The 22,255-nt window shown below is 42.8% G+C and overlaps 1 protein-coding gene across 3 annotated transcripts in view; it reads left to right on the forward strand.

The window, feature by feature from the left end:
• Positions 1-8,627: 8,627 nt before the first annotated feature.
• vrk3 (VRK serine/threonine kinase 3) overlaps positions 8,628-22,255 on the forward strand; it is a 34,152-nt gene continuing 20,524 nt past the window's right edge. The window contains exons 1-6 of one of the 3 annotated variants that reach the window (XM_080187053.1): positions 8,628-8,810; positions 10,179-10,315; positions 15,786-15,926; positions 16,548-16,697; positions 19,470-19,519; positions 19,612-19,678. In XM_080187053.1, coding sequence (XP_080043179.1) covers positions 10,180-10,315; positions 15,786-15,926; positions 16,548-16,697; positions 19,470-19,519; positions 19,612-19,678 — 544 coding nt within the window. In that variant the 5' untranslated portion in view covers positions 8,628-8,810; position 10,179. Of the gene's footprint in view, positions 8,811-9,048; positions 9,073-10,178; positions 10,316-15,785; positions 15,927-16,547; positions 16,698-19,469; positions 19,520-19,611; positions 19,679-22,255 lie in introns of those variants that run through there. The other 2 variants (XM_080187051.1, XM_080187052.1) reach the window with 2 other exon arrangements.

Genomic DNA, 22,255 nt, shown 5'->3' on the forward strand with positions numbered 1-22,255 from the left:
GGTTATATATGTTTCTATGCAGACAGTACCTCTGTAAAATATATATAAGGCAGTCTGTGATTCTTATCCTAAATTAATCCACTGTGGTCCAACATTCTTTATTAGAATATTGGAAGAGTATTTTGAAGTTCTTTAACACCCCACAATGATGGTTTAATGGTTATCATTACTGAAACTTGCTTTATCTTTAATGTTATTATCACTCTGATTAAGAGGATTCTTTACAATGGGATCATTAATTAATCCTGTCTCATTACAGATTACCAGGTTTAAAACAGCAGGTTCCCAGCAACATTCTTCTATTTTATTTAAAGTGCTTACTCGTCAGTCGTAACATAAGATGTAAACTTTAACATGGGTTGTTGTTAGAATGTAGAATTTTGAAGACATGTGGAGACAACAATAGGTAGGTAGGTAATTTAACATTCTAGATTTTTTTCACATTAATTGTTGATGTGGTAACTCAGTTCAGTTGATCTGATCAGAGGTATTATCATCAGTTGGAGGATCCTGCCCTTAGATGGATGAGTTGTCAGTTCTAATAAAAGCCAGGTCAGACTGAAGATAAAAGACCTCAGAGAGAAAAGGTACTGTCTGGGCAAAAGAACACAAGGTGGTTTTGTTTAAATCAAGTAGGATGACTACTGATACATTTAAATTTGTATTAACTTGTGCGAATTGTATGAATTGAAGCAAGTGAATCCCATCCTAACTGTTCTTCTGTATGTTATTATATTGTGAAATATGATAGTCTCATATTGAGCCTCATATCACTGTGATTGTTTCATCTTCCTTCATAGAGATCGGAATTCATGTAGAATACAAAAAACCTGAATGTTCAGTGCAAGTCACAAGGGGGTATAATTGTTATTGTTACATCACTGTGTTGAACTGAAGAGATATAGGGTAATATGAGAAAATTCCCATCACTGAGAGTGCTAAATGCCACTGAGCCTCAGAAACTACATGCATCCGACCCAAATCCATGGTGGTTGACTTATGTGGAAAAAACACTAGTGAAAACTGCAAAGGCTGAATGTTTCTGGTTGCAAAGTTCTAAAGTTCTATGAAACACTGTGGTCACATAATTTGGCTCCAGAATAAAGTCTGCGACAAATGTGTACACTCTGGTTCAAGCCATGCAAGATACCACGAGGGCATGCAACAAATGCAGGGAGCATCAACTACAAATATATAGAATAGAATTAACCAGCATGTAATGTTGAATTGACGTCAGCACTGCAATGTTGGAGTTCAACACTCCAAGTAGTGCTGTCTTCTGAATAAGCACCATCTCTATTTAAAGAGATCACTAACCACTTACAAGTTAGTTGCTCATTGATTTCTACTGGCTATTGCTGTGATTGCAGAAGTGTCTGATTGTACTTATAAAGTTCTATAAAACAGCTAATGTTTAAAGAGAGTGTCTGAAGGACTTTGTCATGACTGCAGAGTTTCCACACAAACCACAGTTGCAGAAGTATATGTTTCCCTTAGACTACAGCATGACAGGGAGAATAAAAGGATGATCCACAGAGCAGGACAAGCTGTTGACAGAGGAAGAAAAGGGAGAACAAGGAAGGCTTTCAGCAGGAGACTATATCTACTATGGGTATTCAGTCTCAACAAATAACAACATGTCAAAGTGTCTGACCTTCTGTAGCAACATTCTCACTGAAATCTGCCACCTGCAACAGCCAGAACTTCAGCCTCAGTGCAGGGTGAGGATGGCATTGTCAGTGTCTGTAAAGAAAATCATGACCGTGAAGTTCCAAATGGCATGTGCCTTTCTGCTGGGGCAAGCAAATATTTGCAGTATTTCCAAGTTTGCCAACAACTGTCATGCAAGAGAGGTCATTGAGACTCTGTTTTCCAAGGCACTTGAATATAGTTCATTCTCTTGCCAGAGAGAAGCAGACGGAAGAAGCAAAAGTGCAACTTCATGAGGATTATAGCTTTCCGATGGTGTAGACGGCGTTTGAATATGTGCAGGGCACTTTGCAGGCACCACATGTCAAGGATATACCATAACTGAAAAATTTCACTCCCTCAATGTGCACCTGGTGTGCAATTATATCTTGGAAGTTAATGTCTGTGGCAGTCCTCTGCGCTATCTGCATGTGAGCCACCATAACAAATCAAATGGTGGTTACTGAATCACCGAATCACTGAATTGTTATGTCTCAAGAGGCATTTGGCCCATCATGCAATGGAGAGCTGATACAGAGTCTGTATCAGCTCTCCAAACAAGCATCATGACTCAGTGCCATTTCCTTGCCATTTCTTTATACCTCTGCACATTGTTTCTATTTCAAGTAATCAGCTAATGCCTTCTTCAATGCCTTGATTAAACCTGCCTGCACCACCCTTCCAGGCAGTGCATTCCAGACATGAACCACTTGTTGTGTGAAAAAGTTTTTTTCACATCATCCAGTTGCTTCACTTCTCAGTTATATCTTTAACTTCAATGAATCCTGTTCCAAATCCAGTTTCTGTTTATTTCTTTGACTTCAAACTTCCCGCAACATCTCTTTTCATTTTCTAGTTCCATAATTAGTTGTTCTTTAGTTTCCAGTGTTCTTTTTGGGAAGTTTGCCTTTATGCAGCTCTCTTGTCCTGCTTCTGCTTCTGGCAGAGTGGAGAGAATTCTCTCTCTAGCTTCCAAGTTCCATCTCCTATGAATTCACATAGGGAACAATCACAAGGTCTGTCTCTCCTAAATTTGCTCCTGGTTGTTAAGCAACATTTTACTCTTTCCCCATGTTCATGTTTCCTTTTCACATCATAAACTCAGCACAATATAGCCACAGTTTGAACTCAAACTAAAAGAAACCCATACATGCAAAATCTTTGTTTAATATTAATCTAACTGGGGTTTTATCCCATCTTACACAGAAACATAAATTAAGTCCATTTAAATCTATGCCTTATTTCTAATATTTAACGACAAAATTATACATCACTCAAAACTACCTCTGTTTCTTGACAATCGCAGTCCCTGTGCCTGTTTTCAGAGGTTACCAAATTTTTCTCCCACGATATCTTATTTTCTGGACAATCGATTTGCAGTGACTGAATAAATCAAATTCCATTTTTACCACCAGTAGTTAATGATTCATAGCTCGGGAGTTTCCATTTTCCCTTGAACCCGTAATATAACTTTTTTTGCAAAAGCATATAATGTTTTTTCCTCTGCCTTTTTCACATCCTAGACACATAATGACGCAGACTGGCAGCTTACTCCACAGCAGTGTTAGGATGGGATATTGTAGGAAGTAAAAGCAGTTCTGCAAGATGTTGGGCTTTGGTAGCATTGAGGGTTAGTTCTGAAGTAAAGATTGAATTGTGGGTTTGATAGCACTGGAGAATTAAATGGACTTTTGGGTTAAGGAGTAATTCCAAGCATCTGCCAGTGTGAGGGAGTCCATGGCTTGGTAGCCCTAAAAAAGGTGAGATACATTGGTCTACTAGCATGGGGGTGCACTGATGTCTGTTAGTACTAGCTCAGATGATGTGCAGGAGTAGTAATTGTGGGAAAGTTCCACATTTCAAATCAAACAGTATATTGGAAACCAGAAGCCAATCTAGTTTAGCAAATGCTGGATTAGTGCAGGATAGGATACAGGCAGAACTTTGGTTAAGCTGAGGTCTATTTGAAGGATGGGATGTTGATCAGGGAAACATTGCATTGTAATATTTGAGTTGAAAAGTGACTGATGTGACCTGTGTCTCATTAAACACCTGTGAATAAAATTTATTTTTAAGAACATTTTTCTGTCTTTTAAAGGCATTGAAATAAAAGTGTATCACTATTTATTCAACCACAGATTACCATTGTGATAACAAATAAAGACTTGCAGGGATTTGTAAAACTGCCACAAATATTACCTGGGCTATAAAACACTGTTCAAAACATATTTTGGCGAGAAAATTTGAGAATACAAGTCACTACATTAAGGTTGTTGGCATCACCTCGTACTTTCTTCTTCTTCTTTTGGCTTTCCCATTTAATTACAGGTCACTACAACACTGATTGTCCCCCTCTACATCAAATGTTTCAGATTTAATTATTCGTTGATCAGGTACAGAATCTCCTGTGATTTCAAACATGTAAACTGTTAGTGCATCCTGCTGCCCTCCCCCAAAGATGGTAGGCCAATGTGCACTAGACATGGGTGAGCTTTATTGAAAGGGAACTGAAGTATAAAAGCAGGGAAGTCTTGCTACAATTATGCAGGGCATTGGTAATATTGCAACTAGAGTATTGTGTAAAGTTTGGTCTCCTTATGTAAAGAGGGATATATTTACTTCGGTAGAAGTTCAGAGAAGGTTCACAAAATTGACTCATGTTTTGTGAGGAAAGGTTGAGCCTAGTTTATTGGAGTTAAGGGAAATGAGAAGTCATCTTATGTAAACAAGTAAGATTCTTAGGGGGGTTCATAGGATAGATACTAAGATCTTCCCTTTACAAGTAATGTAAAATTAGGGGTCACCCTTTCAAAATAAGGGATTTCCCATTTACAACAGAGATTAGGTGGAATTTCTTCACTCAGAGTCAATAATTTTTGGAACTCTATTTCAGCATAATGGGGAACAAAGAAAGTTACAGCACAGGAACAGGCCCCTCGGCCCTCCAAGCCTGCACTGACCATGCTGCCTAACTGAACTAAAACCCCTACCCATCAAGGGAATAGAGGGACCGTATCCCTCAATTCCCATCCTATTCATGTATTTGTCAAGACGCCCCTTAAAAGTCACTATCGTATCTACCTCCACGACCTCCCCCGGCAGCGAGTTCCAGGCACCCACACCCTCTGTGTAAAAGATTTGCCTTGTACATCTCCTTTAAACCTTGCTCCTTGCACCTATGGTCCCTAGTAATTGACTCTTCCATCCTGGGAAAAAGCTTCTCACTATCCACTCTGTCCATGCCCCTCATAATCTTGTAGACTTCTACCAGGTCGCCCTTCATCCTCTGTCATTCCAATGAGAACAAATCAACTTTCTGCAACCTCTCACAGTTAATGCTCTCCGTACCAGGCAATACCCTGATGAGTCTTTTCTGTACCCTCTCCAAAAGCCTCCACATCCTTCTGGTAGAGTGGCAACCAGACTTGAACACTATATTCCAAACGCGGACAAACTGAGGTCCTATAAAACTGCAACATGAATTTTTAAACTCAATGACCTGGCTGATGGAGGCAAGCATGCCATATGCCTTCTTGACTATCTTTTGCACCTGCGCTGTCACTTTACTGACCTGTGTACCTATACACCCAGATTCCTTTGCCTATCAATACTCTTAAGGGTTTTGCAATTTACTGTATATCTCCCATCTGTATTAGACCTTCCAAAATGCATTACCTCACATTTGTAGGCTGTGGGTCATTGAATATATTCCATGCTGAGTTAGGTGGATAGACAAGGGATTCAAGGTTATGGGAGCCAGTGGGAAATTAGAGTTGGATAACAATAGATCAGCAATAATCTTATTGAATGGCGGAACAGGCTCAATGTGCCAAATGGCCTACTCCAGCTCCAGTTCTTTATGTTCCAGTGGATAGATCTAGTTCTCGTGCATAGTACTATCTGCACCCAAGTGCCCTGGATTGGACATAGAAGGACCATGTACTGGCCACTGACTCGCTTGAGGCCTTCCATGGCGAGCGGACATCACCAGGCTCTGGGAGCGGCATTGGACAAACATTGGTACTTAATTTGACGAATTTGCTTTTAAATTTTCCTATTATAGTTATGGGCATTTCTGTGAGGGGTTTATCGGTTGAATGACCTCCTCCTAGTTGTAAATTTAAAGCAGGCAGCCCCTTTCCCTCAGGACAGCTGATGAGGGAGCTCGCGGAGAGAGTGAAGGGATAGTTGATGAGGGAGTGCGCTGGAAAGAGGGAACGGTTGATGTGGGAACCGGGGGGGGGGGGGGGGGGGCAAGGGACATCGATAAGGGAGGGTGTGGGGGGAGAAGAGGGGACGGTTGATGAGGGAGCGCACGGGGGTGGGAGAATAGATGATGAGGGAACGCGTGACGGAGGGGAGGGGACAGGACATTGTTGACAAGGGAGCATGCGTGGTGGGCAGGGGGCAGGTAATGAGGGAGTACGTGGGAGGAGAGGAACAGTTGATGAGGGAGCACGCGGCAGAGGCGAGCTGAACTCGCTTCACGCGCAAACCTGGAGCGCGAGAGACGCCTGCGGCCCCGGGCGGGCGGCTCCGCCCAGAGGCGGGAGGGCCAATCACCGCCTCTCTCCTGGCCTCACACAGCGACTCGGAAAAGCCCAGAAGCCGGTGACTGCGGGGAAGGTGTCGCTGTCAGGTAGGTGAACGGCTTGCTGTTGACTAACGGCACCCCATCCACCGACCCAGCAATGTGAGTGCGGCCTAATGTTGCTGGAGCCTGAAGCTCGATTTATCCATTGGGAGTTATGTCCTCTCTGATTCGGTCATCCAGTTTGCTATGTCGGTGTAATGATCCCGTTCAGCAACACCCCCCCACCCCAACTAAATTTCAGTGGCAAAATCCATTTGTCTTTTCTCTAGTTCGAGAACTTTGCTGGAAGAAGCACTGACCTATTTCAGGTCTGATTTTTGTTTCATCGCGCGATCTTGAAACGTTTTACGAAACCAAAAGCGGGAACTTCAAAACATAAAGGCTGCGAATTTAGAGCGGAAATTGTTTAAAATTGCCCAACTCACTTTCGTTCTCTAACAACCAGCTGAATTCAAAATGCACATGTTTGCTCACAACTGTTTTCATGGCCTTTTCACGGTTTCAACCTTCCCAGATGTTATGGGCTAAATTGGGTCACTCTCAAAAATAGGTGTGGGAATTATGATGATTTCCTTCTGCCCTTTGAGTGTGATGTGCCTACACGGTGATAAAATGTAGCTTTTTGCTAAGTGTGTTGCATGCCTCAACAGGGATAGCTGAAAACGTGAGAAGCTAATTTGTTAAAGATAAAGTCGTCATAAGTCCAGATGACCACAGGCTACTTTTCCTTTTTGAGGGTGAGAGCTGACTGGTGATGTCTTAACCTGAGAATCATCACGCCTTAGGTGTTGAGAAGGCAGGGGCTGCATGAGTAACCTTAGCCGGTACAGGAATTAAATCAATACTTCTGGAGTCACACTGCATCACAAACCAACCATTCAACTAACCAACTCCCGTAAAAGCTAGTTTGCATGGAAAGTCAGCCCGCGGCCAAAGCCATCCAAGACCTTAGGATGGTCGTGCTGGGCCCCGAAAGTGCTCGTGAGCTCAAGGCGGCTCAGGCGTGTGGTGGGATCCCGTCCGAGCACTCCCCTGCTCGGACAGAATTCAGTAAAAAATCTGACAACGCCAGGTTTTAGTCCAACCTATTTATTTGATAATATACTCGCAAGCTTTCAGGGTTAGCCCCTTCGTCAGGTGAATGGAGAGTTCTGGCCTCAGACAGAGCATATAAAGCACAGAATTCCCCATTGGCCCGAAGCCTGGACGCCCCTCCCCAGGCCAGGTGCCCCACAGCATGAGCCGTCTCGCAGAAATGTCCTCCGTGCCTTTTTCCAGCGCGTTTCCTGTACGGGCTGCTGCTGTACACCTTCCGCTACCGCGTACTCGCCTACCGTCCGGATACACCTTGGTGGGCCTTGTTGCCGCCAGGCGGTGGAGGCCCCCAATGGAGGTCGCTCTACGGAGGGATCTCCCCCAATTACATCAGGGACCTGGGGTGGAGGCTGCTGTACGCAGTGGTGCTGTACAACCGTAGGATTCACTAGTTCATGGGCTCCGAGACTGCCCTTTCTGTGGCCTCGTGGAGTCCGTGGACCACGTCTAAGTTTCATGTTATAGATTGTGCACCCTTTTTGATTTTCTGAAACACCTTTTATTGATGTTTTGTTTGCACTTCAGTCCCACGCTCCTGATCTACGGACACCCGGTGCGGAGAGGGAAGGGTCGGAATGCCGATCTTTTCGTGAACCTGCTCCTGGGCCTGGCGAGACATGCCATCAACAGGTCCAGGCAGCGGGCGATTAACGGGGCCGACCGTCCCGACTGTCTGCCCCTCTACCGCGGCTACGTTCGCGGCCAGGTGTCCCTGGAGAGGGAGCACGCGGTGTCCGCAGGCACGGTCAACGCCTTCCACGCCCGTTGGGCACCGCAGGGGCTGAGGTGCGTTTATAGATCCAGACAATCACATTTTGATTTGATGTGTCTTAAGTTTCCTTTATACTTTGTTTTTGTTTGGGCAGTTCCCCTTCCTTTTGGGGAGCTGCCCATTTTACTTTGTCCTAATGTAATTTGAGTTTCTCTACTTGGTTTGACCTGAAAGAGCCGCCTCCTAGTAGTAAATTTAAAGCACGCAGCCCCTTTCCCTCAGGAGAATTGACGAGGGAACGGAACGGAGCGAGCGAGCCGGGGTGGTGGGGGAGCATGTGGAGAGAAGGGATAGTTGATGAGGGAGTGCGCTGGAAAGAGGGGACGGTTGATGGGGAACGGGGGGGGGGGAGAGGGGTCGGTTGATGAGGGAGCGCACGGGAGGGGGAGAATAGATGGTGAGGGAACGCGTTGGGCGGGGCAGGGCATACTTGATAAGGGAGCATGCGTGGTGGGTAGGGGACAGTTGATGAGGGAGCACGCGGCAGAGGCGAGCCGAACTCGCTTCACGCGCAAACCTGGAGCGCGAGAGGCGACTGCGGCCCCGGGCGGGCGGCTCCGCCCAGAGGCGGGAGGGCCAATCACCGCCTCTCTCCTGGCCTCACACAGCGACTCGGAAAAGCCCAGAAGCCGGTGACTGCGGGGAAGGTGTCGCTGTCAGGTAGGTGAACGGCTTGCTGTTGACTAACGGCACCCCATCCACCGACCCGGCGATGTGAGTGCGGCCTAATGTTGCTGGAGCCTGGAGCTCGATTTATCCATTGGGAGTTATGTCCTCTCTGATTCGGTCATCCAGTTTGCTGTGTCGGTGTAATGATCCCGTTCAGCAACACCCCCCACCCCAACTAAATTTCAGTGGCAAAATCCATTTGTCTTTTCTCTAGTTCGAGAACTTTGCTGGAAGAAGCACTGACCTATTTCAGGTCTGATTTTTGTTTCATCGCGCGATCTTGAAACGTTTTACGAAACCAAAAGCGGGAACTTCAAAACATAAAGGCTGCGAATTTAGAGCGGAAATTGTTTAAAATTGCCCAACTCACTTTCGTTCTCTAACAACCAGCTGAATTCAAAATGCACATGTTTGCTCACAACTGTTTTCATGGCCTTTTCACGGTTCCAACCTTCCCAGATGTTATGGGCTAAATTGGGTCACTCTCAAAAATAGGTGTGGGAATTATGATTTCCTTCTGCCCTTTGAGTGTGATGTGCCTACACGGTGATAAAATGTAGCTTTTTGCTAAGTGTGTTGCATGCCTCAACAGGGATAGCTGAAAACGTGAGAAGCTAATTTGTTAAAGATAAAGTCGTCATAAGTCCAGATGACCACAGGCTACTTTTCCTTTTTGAGGGTGAGAGCTGACTGGTGATGTCTTAACCTGAGAATCATCACGCCTTAGGTGTTGAGAAGGCAGGGGCTTTATGAGTAACCTTAGCCGGTACAGGAATTGAATCAATACTTCTGGAGTCACTCTGCATCACAAACCAACCATTCAACTAACCAACTCCCGTAAAAGCTAGTTTGCATGAAAAGTCAGCCTAGGTCCCTTTAAAAGGAGCTACGTTGTGGCTGAAGCATGTTTTGGAAGTACTACATTATCTTACTGATGTGTAAAAACACTGAATATTTGCACAGCATGGTTGAGAATGTGCACTGGTGGGCTTGGTGGAGGCCATTATGTTTGCGCTCTCCCCAAATCTTTTGACGTTTTAATATCTAGAAATCGATCTACGTCTTTCTTAAATGAGACTGCACCTTGGCCAGCACAACCTTCTGCGGTTGAGAATTCCACAGCTTCACCACCTTGTTGAGTGAAGAGATTTCTCCTAATCTCAGTCCTAAATGGCTGACTCCGTATTCTGAGATTGTGACCCCTTGTTCTAGATACCCCCCCAAGCCAGAGGAAACATCTGCCTCCAATCTGTCAGCCCTGTCAGAATTTTACACATCTTAATGAGTTTTACTGATTTGGATAGTGCCTCTTACTGATTTGGATAGTGAATTTAATGTTCTGTCCTTCTAATTTTTCAGAATGGTCTATAAATTCTGCCCAGGCTGTGGCCGGAAGATGGAAGCTGCTTTCAACTTTTGCCCATCTTGTGGTTTCAAGATACCTAAAGAAGAGACTGAAGTGCAGCCTGTTACTGCCTCATCCACAGCTTCTCCAGGTTTTTATTTTACTGATTTCTCCTCAGCCTGTCATTGATGTTCCATCTAAAGTCAGAGGATAATTAATTGCTGTCAATGGAACTGTTGGACAAAACAGTGTGGGTATGAAAACATGCTTGAAATGGAATCTGTTCAGTTTTCTTTCAACCAATTTTTGCCATTTGAAGCAAAACACCCACAAATGTAACTTTTTAAACATTTATTTCTCTGTAGATTTTTTAAGGGCTTCAACACTCGCCATAGCTGGGATGGATTAAGAACATAACATAAGAAATAGGAGCAGGAGTAGGCCATCTAGCCCTTCAAGCCTGCCCCGCCATTCAATAAGATCGTGGCTGATCTGAAGTGGCTCAGTTCCACTTTCCCGCTTTCTCCCCATAACCCTTAATCCCTTTGCCTACCAAAAACCTATCTACCCGCGTCTTAAATACATTTAGCGAGGTAGCCTCAACCACTTCAATGGGCAGAGAATTCCAGAGATTCACCACCCTTTGAGTGAAAAAGTTCCTCCTCAACTCCGTTCTAAACTGCCCCCCTCCCCCTTATCTTGAGGCTGTGCCCTCTAGTCCTGCTGTCCTTTGAGTGGGAAGAACCTCTCCACCTCTACCCTATCCATCCCTTTCATCATCTTATACGTCTCAATGAGATCTCCCCTCATCCTTCTAAACTCTAACGAGTACAAGCCCAGTCTATTCAGCCTCTCCTCATAGCTCAACCCCCTCAACTCCGGTATCAGCCTAGTGAACCTCCTCTGCACTCTCTCCAAGGCCAAAACATCCTTGCGCAGGTGCGGCGACCAAAAGCGCGCACAGTACTCCAGCTGCGGCCTCACCAGTGCACTGTACAGTTGCAGTAAGACCTCCCTACTTTTATATTCAATCTCCTTCGCTATGAAGGCCAGCATCCCATTTGCCTTCCTGACCACCTGCTGCACCTGCAGATTGGGTTTTTGCAACTCATGCACAAGGACCCCCAGGTCCCTCTGCACTGTAGCATGCTGCAGCTTTTCGCCCTGTAAGTAGTAGTCCTTCCTACTATTATTCCTACCAAAGTGGATAACCTCCCGCTTGCCAACATTGTATTCCATCTGCCAGGTCCTCGCCCACTCGTTCAGCCTATCTAGATCCCTCTGCAGACTTTCCACACCCTCCGCACAATTTGCCGTTCCACTTTGTGTCATCAGCAAATTTCGACACCTTACACTCGGTTCCCTCCTCCAGATCATCTATATAAATGGTAAATAGCTGAGGCCCCAGCATCGATCCCTGGGGCACTCCACTAGCCACCAACCGCCAATCCAGATTAAAATCTGGTATTATTTACAATTGCTGTTCATTTTGCTTATCATTTCCCAGCACAAGTCCAAAGCATTATTCATTGCCAATGTTTCTAACGTCCAGTGTCATCAACATTTTTCTCTAAAGCCTTGCACTGATGCCCTCCTTCATCTCGATTTCTTTGTTACTTATTTTTGGCATTATTGATTACTTAAGCTTCCTTTGTCTCCAATTATTGACCCAAGTTTAGCACATCCTTTCTTATTTAAGGTTCTTGAATGCTTCACTTCAGTGGTTTAATTCCAACTTCTTGTCGCACTGTAAGCACTCGGGGCTTAGATGGGGTGGAATTTAAGTGTATTCAGGAAAGTTTGTTCAGGCAGTGTGTGGAGGGTCCTATTCGAGAAAGGGCAAAACTTGACCTACTCCTGAGAAATAAGGCAGGGCAAGTGGATGAGGTGATGGTGGGGGACCACTTGGGGACCGGTGACCATAGTTCTATTAACTTTAATATAGTTATGGAAAGGGGTAGAACTGGTACACAGGTGCAAGCTCTAAATTGGGGCAACGTGAAGTTTGATGGAATTAGACAGGAGCTTGCAAGCTTTGATTTGGAATAGCTTGTTTGAGGGCAAAAGAGACTCCTGGCAAGTAGGAGGCATTTAAAAGTGAAATAGCTGAAGTTCAAGGTCTATATGTTCCTGTTAGAGTGAAGGGCAAGGCTAGCAGGAGTAGGGAACCTTGGATTACAAAACATATTGAGGTTTTGGTTGAGAAAAAGGAGGAAGCATGGCTCATGTACAAGCAGCTGAAATCAGGGGATTTGCAGGAGGTATATAGGGGATACAGAAGTATACTTGCAAATGAAATTAGGAGGGCAAAAAGTGGGTATGACATAGCTTTGACTGAGAGGATTAAGCTGACTCCAAAGGGATTCTTCAAGTATAATAAAGGAAAAAGGATAACTAGAGAGAGAACAGGACTCCTCAAGGACCAAAGTGGACACACGTGTGGAATTGCAGAAAATGGGTGAGGTTCTCATTGAATATTTCTCCTCTGTGCTCATCGAGGAAAAAGACATGAAGACTTGAACCTGGCAAAGATATATTGGGGACAGTTTGCATTACAATAGAGGAGGTGATGGACATATTAAAATATATGAAGGTGGATAAATCTCCTGGCCCTTACCAAGTATATCCAAGAACACTGCGCGAGGCTGGAGAAGGAATTGTGGGAGCCCTGGTTGAAATTTGCCTTTCTTTAAGAAGGGTTGCAAAGAAAAACTTGGAAATTGTAGATCAGTAAGCCTAATATATGGTGAATAAGTTACCAGAGACAATTCTGAGGGATAAGATTGACAGGCATTTGGAAAGACAGGGTTTGACTAGGATTAGTCAGCATGGCTTTGTGTGTGGAAGATCATGCCTTACACATTTGTTAGAGTTCTTTGAAGTGACCAGGAAGGTTGATGAGGACAGGGCAGGAGACATGGGCTTCAGTAAGGCTTTTGATAAAGTTCACATTGGTAGGCTGCCCTGGGAGATTAGAGCACATGGAATCCAAGGGGAGTTGGCAAATTGGATGTACAATTGGCTTAATGATAGGACACAGAGGGTAATGGTGGAAGGATGCTTGTCAAACTGGAGTCCTGTGAATAATGGTGTGCCACAGGAGTCAGTGCTGGGCCCATTGCTGTTTGTTATCTTTATTGATGATTTGGATGAGAATGTACAAGGCATGATCAGTAAGTTTGCAGATGACACTGAAATAGTATTGTAGACAGTGAGAAGGATAATCAAAAATTACAGCAGGACTTTGATCAGCTGGGGAAGCGGGCTGAGAAATGGCAAATGGAGTTCAATACAGATAAGTGCGTGGTGTTGCATTTTGGAAAGTCAAATCAAGGTAGGACTTACATGGTGGATGATAGGACCTTAGAGAGTATTGTGGAACAGAAGGACCCTTGGAGTTCAGGTGCACGGTTCTCTAAAGTTGGAGTCGCAGGTAGCTAGGGCAGTGAAGAAGGCTTTTGGCATGCTGGCTTTCATCACGCAGGGCATTGAGTATAAAAGTTGGGAAGTTATGTTGCAGTTGTACAAGAAGTTGATGAAGCTGCACCTGGAGTATTGTGTTCAGTTTTGGTCGCCTTGCTGTAGGAAAGGTGTAATTGAACTGGAGAGAGTCTAGAAGAGATTTACAAGGATGTTGCCAGGACTCTGGGGATTGAGTTATAAGCAGAGATTGGACAGGCTAGGGCTTTTTTTCTTTGGACCGTTGGAGGCTGAGGGATGATCTTATAGAGATCGTGAGAGGAATGGATCAGATGAGTGCACTCAGTCTTTTTCCAGGGTTGAGGAATCGAGAACTAGAGAGCGTACATCTAAGTTAAGAGGGGAAAGAATTAATGAGGAGCAACTTTTTTTATACAGAGGGTGATGCTTATGTGGAATAAGCTGCTGGAGAAAGTGGTTGAGACAGGGACGTTGGCAACATTTAAACACCATTTAGACAGATGCATAGAATAGAAAGATTTAGAGTATATGGGCCACATGTAGGCAAATAGGGTTAGCTTAGATGGGCATTTTGGTCAGCATGCACGAATTTGGGCTGAAGATCATGTCTCCATGTTGTGGATTCAATGATTCATGCGATATGAACTTGAGCCGTAAGTATGAATTTATGAAGTGTAAACCCAAAATGGACACCTTGCTGTAAAACAAAATAGTTTAGAAGTCAAGTAGCTTTGTTTTTCCAGCCAATACACATGAAACTACAAAACCCTGAGCTGATCTTCATATGTGAATAAGTTTTGACAGTCATCAAAACACAAATGACCCTTCCTGTGGTTAATGGCTGCACTTCTCCAACTGATTCACAAAATTGTTACAGACTCTTCAACTCCGAACTTGAAATCCAGAAAATGGGCTTGTAAAGCTGTCTTTTACCAAAATGGCATGTGATACCTATATCCCATTGTCTAACCAGCAGAAACTATTTGAAGATGATGGAAAGAGATGCTCTGGTCAAATGATAAACGCAGTTTCTGATTAAATTTACTAGGCATATTCTGAGCTGACAAATCAAAATTGTCAAGATCAGTAAAGGAAAAAGACCCATCTATGAAAACACCAATAGGGAGAATCTTGGGTTGGCCTTGAGGTTTTTACCTGAGTAATGCTATCAGGGCTTCGCTATTGAATCTTGGCTGAAGTGGAACAAGAGAAAGCTGCTGCTGTAACATCAGCCCTTCTAAAACTACCAAAGCTTTTTTCTTCAGTGGATACAAAAGATAACAGGTCTGCATCACTTCAAGTCTTCACCCCAGGAAAGGTGCAACAGAGAAATAAAAGCTAAATGTGTGCTACTTTTGTAATGTCAACTTTGTGTGTGCATGCATGCGTCCTTTCTTATGTTTTTCTCACCATCTCTATCTGCTAAAATCTATCTTTACAATTGCCACCTCCAAACTGCAACATTCACTGGCTCCCACTTTGACAAATTCCAACTCATTTGGAACTCTTTCATTTCTATCCTATGCCATACTACCACTCCCTTGTTACTCCTGTCCTTGCCCAATACGTTGATTTTTTTTTTAAATCTTTCTTATTGTATATATGTTTTTCCATGAAACTGTTGTACCTTAGGATTGGAGGGGTCTGAGAGCTGTGTTCCAGGTCTTACCTAAACTCTGTGCATCTTCTGTCACTCAACCATGATGACAATACTTTGTTTTATTATGTCCAAGCAGTTCAGAGTTTTCTTGCTGGAGTTCTCCATCTTGACCTGTTTTCAAATTTGTCCTTAAAACTTAACTCTTCAATTGTGGTTTTGGTTACCTCCCCTTTACCCATTTTCTTTGCCTGTTTTCTTTCTAATGTGTCTTGGTGTATTTTACTACATTATAAGTGCAGTTGGTAATTGGTTGTTAGTTAATTAAGGACAGTTAGTTAGCATTGTGTGCTCCCACTCTACCTGCAAAAGTAAATATTTGCTTTCCAGAGTATTGTCCATAGAGCCAACAAAACAAGTTTGAGTTTACACGATTCAGTCGAACAAACACTCCTACAAGTTGAACTATGTTGTGCTTGTAAGTTTGAACATTTTAAGCGCTTGGCTGTTTGTAGTCTTAAAGATCACTTTGTTACACTCTGCTCCAGGGTTTGGAATGCTTACATTTTAATTATCATTTCAGCTCAGACTGTGCCATGTGCAGAGGCACCCAAAACAAAGCGCACCCCTGTGAAAATCTACCCCAAAAAGGAATTAGCTTCCCCAAAGAGAAAACGTGAAACTGAAATAAGCTTTCAAAGGTCCCCCACAAAAATGTCACCAGGTAAGTTTTCACTGTGAAAGAGATCAGATCCAATGGTCATATCAAATAAAGTGGTTGAATCTGCAGAGAGTACCAGGATTCAGAAATTCATTGAATAATTCTGATTAGCTTGAGGCTATTTTTCATACCAGTTTTACCTACACAAGGAAGGCTTCGAGTCAGTGACTAAGCAAAACATTTATGTGATATAAGCATTTGGAAAACAGATTCATTCTGTGTAAATATTTCAATTTCTGCTCATAAATGTCATAGAAAAACATCATCCTGGTTTTTAACATGGCTGTAGGACTATAGAACAATTAATTTCTAATTGAGCACACAGAAATTGCCTACAATCCTTCTACATTTTGGTAGATTTCCAAGTCAACTTGAGAACTTTTGTCATACATTAGTACTGCTCTTTTTCAAATTGCCCTGGAGGTCAGCAACTTTGGAGTGTTTTGTGTTTTAAACTGTATTTGCAAACATTTAAGATTTCATGAAGTATACCTGCATGGTGCCATTATGAGCTTTGTTTTAAAAGGATCTGAAAATGTACTGTTCTATCTCAAATTTGTTTACCTCCATTTAAATAAATGTCAGTGTACTGAATGAGTATTATTATTCCCTTTTTGTTTTTAGCTTCGAAAAGCCCCAAAGGAAAACGCCATAAAAACTATCCATTGGAACCAATCCCAGAACAAACTATCCTGTCTGACCAAAACAATAAAAAATGGAAACTTGTCGAACTTCTCTCTCCTAGTGAAACTGAATCTGGATTGCTCTATTCAGGTACCTTCATTACATATTTGAAGTCTCCAATGCACTAAGAATATTGAAATTTATTGTAGACAGCAAACACACTAAGAATTTTGAAGTTTATTTCATGTCAAATTAAAGCACGCTAAGGTGCTTTCAGTTTTTGAAACTTTTTTAGGTTTATAGCTCTGATAGAAATATTTTTATATAAGCTGAAAATCTTTCCATGACTCTTATCAAAACGTGCAAAAATATTTCCAGGGCTTTTATGGAATGCATTGTTAAAATCTTGATTACTTGCAACCTTTTACTGCGAGGTGTCTTTTTGCAATGCCTTTTCATTTCATGGTTCATCAAGAAACTGGGAACAGACTAAAGTGCCTCTGATTTATAATTCAAGGTTAACTGTGATTTTGTATTATGTTATGGATGTATTTCTGCAGCAGCTTGCAGAAGTAACAACAAAAGTTTAATATTCCAAATAGAAATACTGGCAAGTCTGTAGGATTTGAAAATCAGTTGGCCTTTTGAATTGGATGCATTTGTGTTTTGTAAATGTCACTAACCCCCAGTTATCTGTTAGTGGGAGACGTCATGCCTTTTTGAAAAACAATGAAAGAAACTTTGATCTGTCAGAAATGCGAAAATTAAAATTAGTTTCTTTATTCACTATGAACATTGCTGGCAAGACCAGCATTTATTGCCCAGCAGCAAATGCCTTTTGAGAAGGTGGTGGTCTGCTGCTCTTGAACTGTTGTAGTCATTGTGATAAACGTGTTCTCTCGCTGTTGTTCCATTGGCCCACTGAGAATGAAGGAACATGATACAGTTCCGTGTCAGTGTTATGACTCGGAGGACAACTTGGAAGTTTGGGTGTTCTGTACACTGCTGTCGTTGCCTTTCTAGTTAATAGAAGATGTGGGTTTAGAAGGTACTCTCTAAGAATCCTTAGCAAGTTGCTGCAGTTTACCTTATAGATAGTACTTATTTGTAACGTGTGCTGGTCGTGGAGAGAGTTAACTTTTAAAATGATAATTGAGCTGCCAATTGGAATGGGCTGCTTCGTCATGGATGATGGAGCTTCTTTGGATGTTGTTGGAGCTTCACGTATCCAGGCAATTGAATAGTGTTCCATCTCATTCCTGGCTTCCTGTCAATACTGGAAAGGCTTTGGGGAGTTGAGAGATAAATCACTTGCTACAGAATACCCAGCTTCTTGGCTATTCCTTAACAATTGTATTTAAGTGCCTCATTCGGTTGAAGTTTTCTAGTCATTGATGCCCAGATGGTTGATGGTGGAGAAATCAGCAAATGCACATATGTAGGGCAAATGTTACTTGCCATTTATCTGGCCAGGCCAGGTCACGCTGCATGCAGGCATGGACTGCCTCATTATTTTGGGAGTTATGAATGGAACTTCAAGTTGCACAGTCATCAGTGAATATGCTCACTTCAAACCTGAAGGTGGAAGGAAGCAGCTGAAGATAATTGGCCTAGGACACTGCTCTGAGAACTCTTGCAGCACTGTCCTGGGACGAGATGGGAAGACCTTCAATAAACTACAATCATCACTCTTTTTTGTGTTTGATGTGACTGCAGTTGATCTTCAGTGGATTTTGTTTTGCTAAGGCTCCTTGATGCCATACTGTCAAATGCTACCATAATTTCAAAGTCAGTCACACTCACTTCACCTCATCTTGCCTCTGGAATTCAGCTTTTGGGTCCATGTTTGGCCAAGCCCGCAGTGAAATCCAGAGCCAAGTAGTTCCAAAGTGAGTATCAGTGGACAGATTGAGTAAGTTCTGCTTTATAGCATTGTTGATAACACTCTCCATCACTTTTGTGATTGAAAGTAAGCTGATCGAGCAATAATTTGCTGGTTTGGGTTTGTCCTTTTTGTGGGCAGGCTGTAATTGGGCATTTTTTTTAATGGCCCAAAAGACATCAATGTTATAATTGTACTGGAATTACTTGGCTAGAGCCCAATCTGAAGCTGACATCTCCTGCCACAATCTCCGTTCTGTAATAACCAATTCCATCTGAGGCTGGATCAGACTGTTCGCAATCCTGTTGGAACTTGTGCTGTGTTTCAGATCCCATATTCTCTCCATCACCAAGGCTGTCTACTTTCATCCATATTATATTATCTATTATTGCCCTGCCTCAGCCCATTTGCTCTCATCTAAGCTTTATTTTTACCTTCGATGTTAATTATCTTGTGTCATCTTGGCCATCTGTCATCCTCAAACTTCAGCTGATCTAAAGCTTGCTGCCCATTTGCTGATATGCACCAAGTCCTATTAACCTCTCAGCCCTGTGTTTGACATGTTAGCTTCCACGCTATTGATGCCCCAAGTTTGCTACTTGTGTTTTAAATCCCACTATACCTCAGTCCTGTCTTTCTCTGTGATCTCCTTCAGCCTTACAACCCTCAAAAAAAAATTATGTTCTGGCCTCTTGTGCATCCTTCACCTCTTCATCGGTGGTCGTTCCTTCGGTTGTCTAAGCTCTGGGAATTCCCTAAGTTTCTGTGCCTTTTCTGCTCTCTAATACACTTCTCAAACCTACGTCTTTGGCCTGATCACACTCCGTTCATTTTATTATATCCCCTCCTTCGGCTCGGCATCAAACTTCTTCTCATAACGTGCCTGTCAAGTACCTGGGATGTTCTACTATGTTAAAGACTCAAAATAAATGCTGGCTTTTGGAGTTTCTTAATTCTCCTGATTTGAATTGAAGGACCGATTTGTTGATAAAAGAAGTCATTTTTATTTTGATTAACCACAATGTGTTATATTATTACAGCACAACAAGGGATTGATCCATCACAACCGTGCAAATACATTGTTAAAGTGGTAAGTTGTAATTTTGAATTTCCAGATTTAACACGTATAATGTGAGTTCTATTATTGTATACTAATGGTACTGTGCACGTAAATGTTTTCAGGATGCAAAGGATGGCAGAATTTTCAATGAACAAAACTTTCTACAGCGTGCTGCAAAGCAAAGTAAAGGTAATAGCGCTTATGGAGCATGTCAATTTGCAAATGCATTTTGATGGAGTATAGAGCTAGTAGTAAATTATTTGAACATCAAGGAGTTCAAAGAGCTGGCCGTTCTTTAAACTGTGTAACCTATTCCACCATGCACTCGGTCTATTAATGTCATCAATCCTCCCACATCTTCCCTACTAAGTTTTGGAGCAAAATTCCAGACTATTGATCGTTCCATCTCCATGATGCAACCCTGACCATCTAAAGATTGATATCCCCCCAACCAGGCAACACTAGCTCAGAGTTATTGAATATCCTACATTACTAGACAATCATCTCAGAATGGATCTATCATTTAATCTTAAATTTCCAATCTCATTCATGTCAAATAAACTGCTTGTTTGGAGTCTGTTGATTGTGTATCCAGTATTAGATGGAAAACAAATCTGATCTCAACCATTGCTCATTTTGAACCTTAGTCTTGAAGCATTTAAAGGCCAAAGTAACTATAATGTTTGCAGTCAATAACCAGCAAGATCAGCTTCGTGAAATCTTGGTTTGTTAATAACAAAAACAAGAACCATTGCAATTGTAAAGCCTTCTACTAGTTTAGTACTTCCACTCCGGGGCTACTTTCTATCCTTTTCTACAAGTGTCTTGAAACTCATAGAATTGTGATCACTGTTCCCAAAATGACCCCCCCACCTGTCTGGGCTCACATCCCAGAACCAGGTCTAAGGTAGTTCCTTCCCGAGTTGAACTACATATAGCCTCAAGAAGCACTCTTGGACACACTAAATAAACAGTGCCCCTGGCAGTAAAGGAATTCTAGTCTATATTGGGGAAGTTAAAATCAGCCATCACGACAACCCTGTTGATTTTACATCTTTCCATAATCTGCTAACATATCAGTTCCTCCACTTCACGCTGGCTGTTGGGAGGTCAATAGTATAACCCGAACAATGTGATTGTACTCCTGTTCCTGAGTTGTACCCCCTATAGCCTCACTGCATGATCCCACCAAGGTGTCCTCCCTATGTATAGCTGTGACATTCTCTCTAATCAGTGAAGCAACACCCCAACCTCTCTTGTCACCCTTTCTATTTTGCTTTGATTTGATTTATTATTGTCATATGTATTAACATACGTTGGAAAGTATTGTTTCCTTGCGTGCTATACAGACAAAACATACCATTAATGGAGAAGGAAACAAGAGACTGCAGAATGTAAAGTTACAGTCATAAATAGGGTGTTGAGAAAGATCAACTTAATGCAAGGTAAATCTAGTCAAAAGCCTGACAGCAGCAGGGAAGAAGCTGTTCTTGAGTCAATTGGTACGTGACCTCAGACTTTTGTATCCTTTTTCCCGAAGGAAGAAGGTGGAAGAGAATGTCTGGGGTGCGGGGGGTCCTTAATTATGCTAGTTGCTCTGCCAAGGCAGCGGGAAATGTAGACAGAGTAAGTGGATGGGAGGCTGGTTTGCATGGTGGATTGGGTTACGTTCACAACCTTTTGTAGTTCCTTATAGTCTTGGGCAGAGCAGGAGCCATACCAAGCTTGTGATACAACCAGAAAGAATGCTATCTATGGTGCAGCTGTAAAAGTGGGTGAGAGTTGTAGCTGACATGCCAAATTTCCTCAGCCTTCTGAGAAAGGCGTTGGTGGGCTTTCTTAACTATAGTATCAGCATGGGGGGACCAGGACAGGTGGTTAGTGAATTGGACACCTAAAAACTTGAAGCTCTTGATCCTTTCTACTTCGTCCCCATTGATGGAGACAGGGGCACGTTCTCCTTTATGCTTCCTGAAGTCGATGACAATCTCCTTCCTTTTGTTGACGTTGAGGGAGAGGTTATTGTTGCCGCAGTAGTTAACCAGATTCTCTATCTCCTCCTGTATTCTGCCTTGTCATTGTTTGAGATCATTGTTTAAAGCATCTAAATCTTGGAATGCTAAGGTGCCAATCCTGCCCTCCTTTCATCCAAGTCTTCGTAATTTCCACAGCATCTTAATTCCGTATAGTAATCCAAGCTTTGTTCATCTCTCTCCCCTGTCATATTCCTTGCATTAAAGCAAAAATTATTTGTCATGTTTTATATGCTCCACGTGTTTTATTTCTCTTAAGCTTACTGGACTCATTCACTGAGTTCTCCACAGTCTTTGTACACTCTGATCTACTGCTACAGATCCCACCCCTTGTTTGTGCAATTCCAGTGGATTTAAACTATCAAATCTCCCCACTAGGATGTTAGTGCCCTTCCAGTTAAGATGCTTTTTGTACAGGTCTCATCTGCCATGGAAGAGATCCCAGTAGTCTAAAAATCTGAAGCCTGCCCTCCTGCACCAGCTCTCAAGCCACTCGTTAAGCTATACTATCTTCCTATTTCTTTCCTCATTAACACGTGGCACAGGGAATGTTCCTGAGAGTACAACCCCAGAGGTCCTGCATGTCAGCTGCCTTCCCAACTCCCTGAACTAATTTTGCAGGACCGCAGTTTCTTTCCTGCCTATGTTGTTAGTTCCAACATGGGCCATGACTACTGGTTGTTTGCTGTTCTGCTTCAGAGTGCTCTGTGCCCATTGAGACATTGTTGACCCT

The sequence above is a fragment of the Carcharhinus amblyrhynchos genome, chromosome 4, assembly GCF_965287045.1.
Source record: "Carcharhinus amblyrhynchos chromosome 4, sCarAmb.v2.hapA, whole genome shotgun sequence".
NCBI lineage: Eukaryota > Metazoa > Chordata > Chondrichthyes > Carcharhiniformes > Carcharhinidae > Carcharhinus > Carcharhinus amblyrhynchos.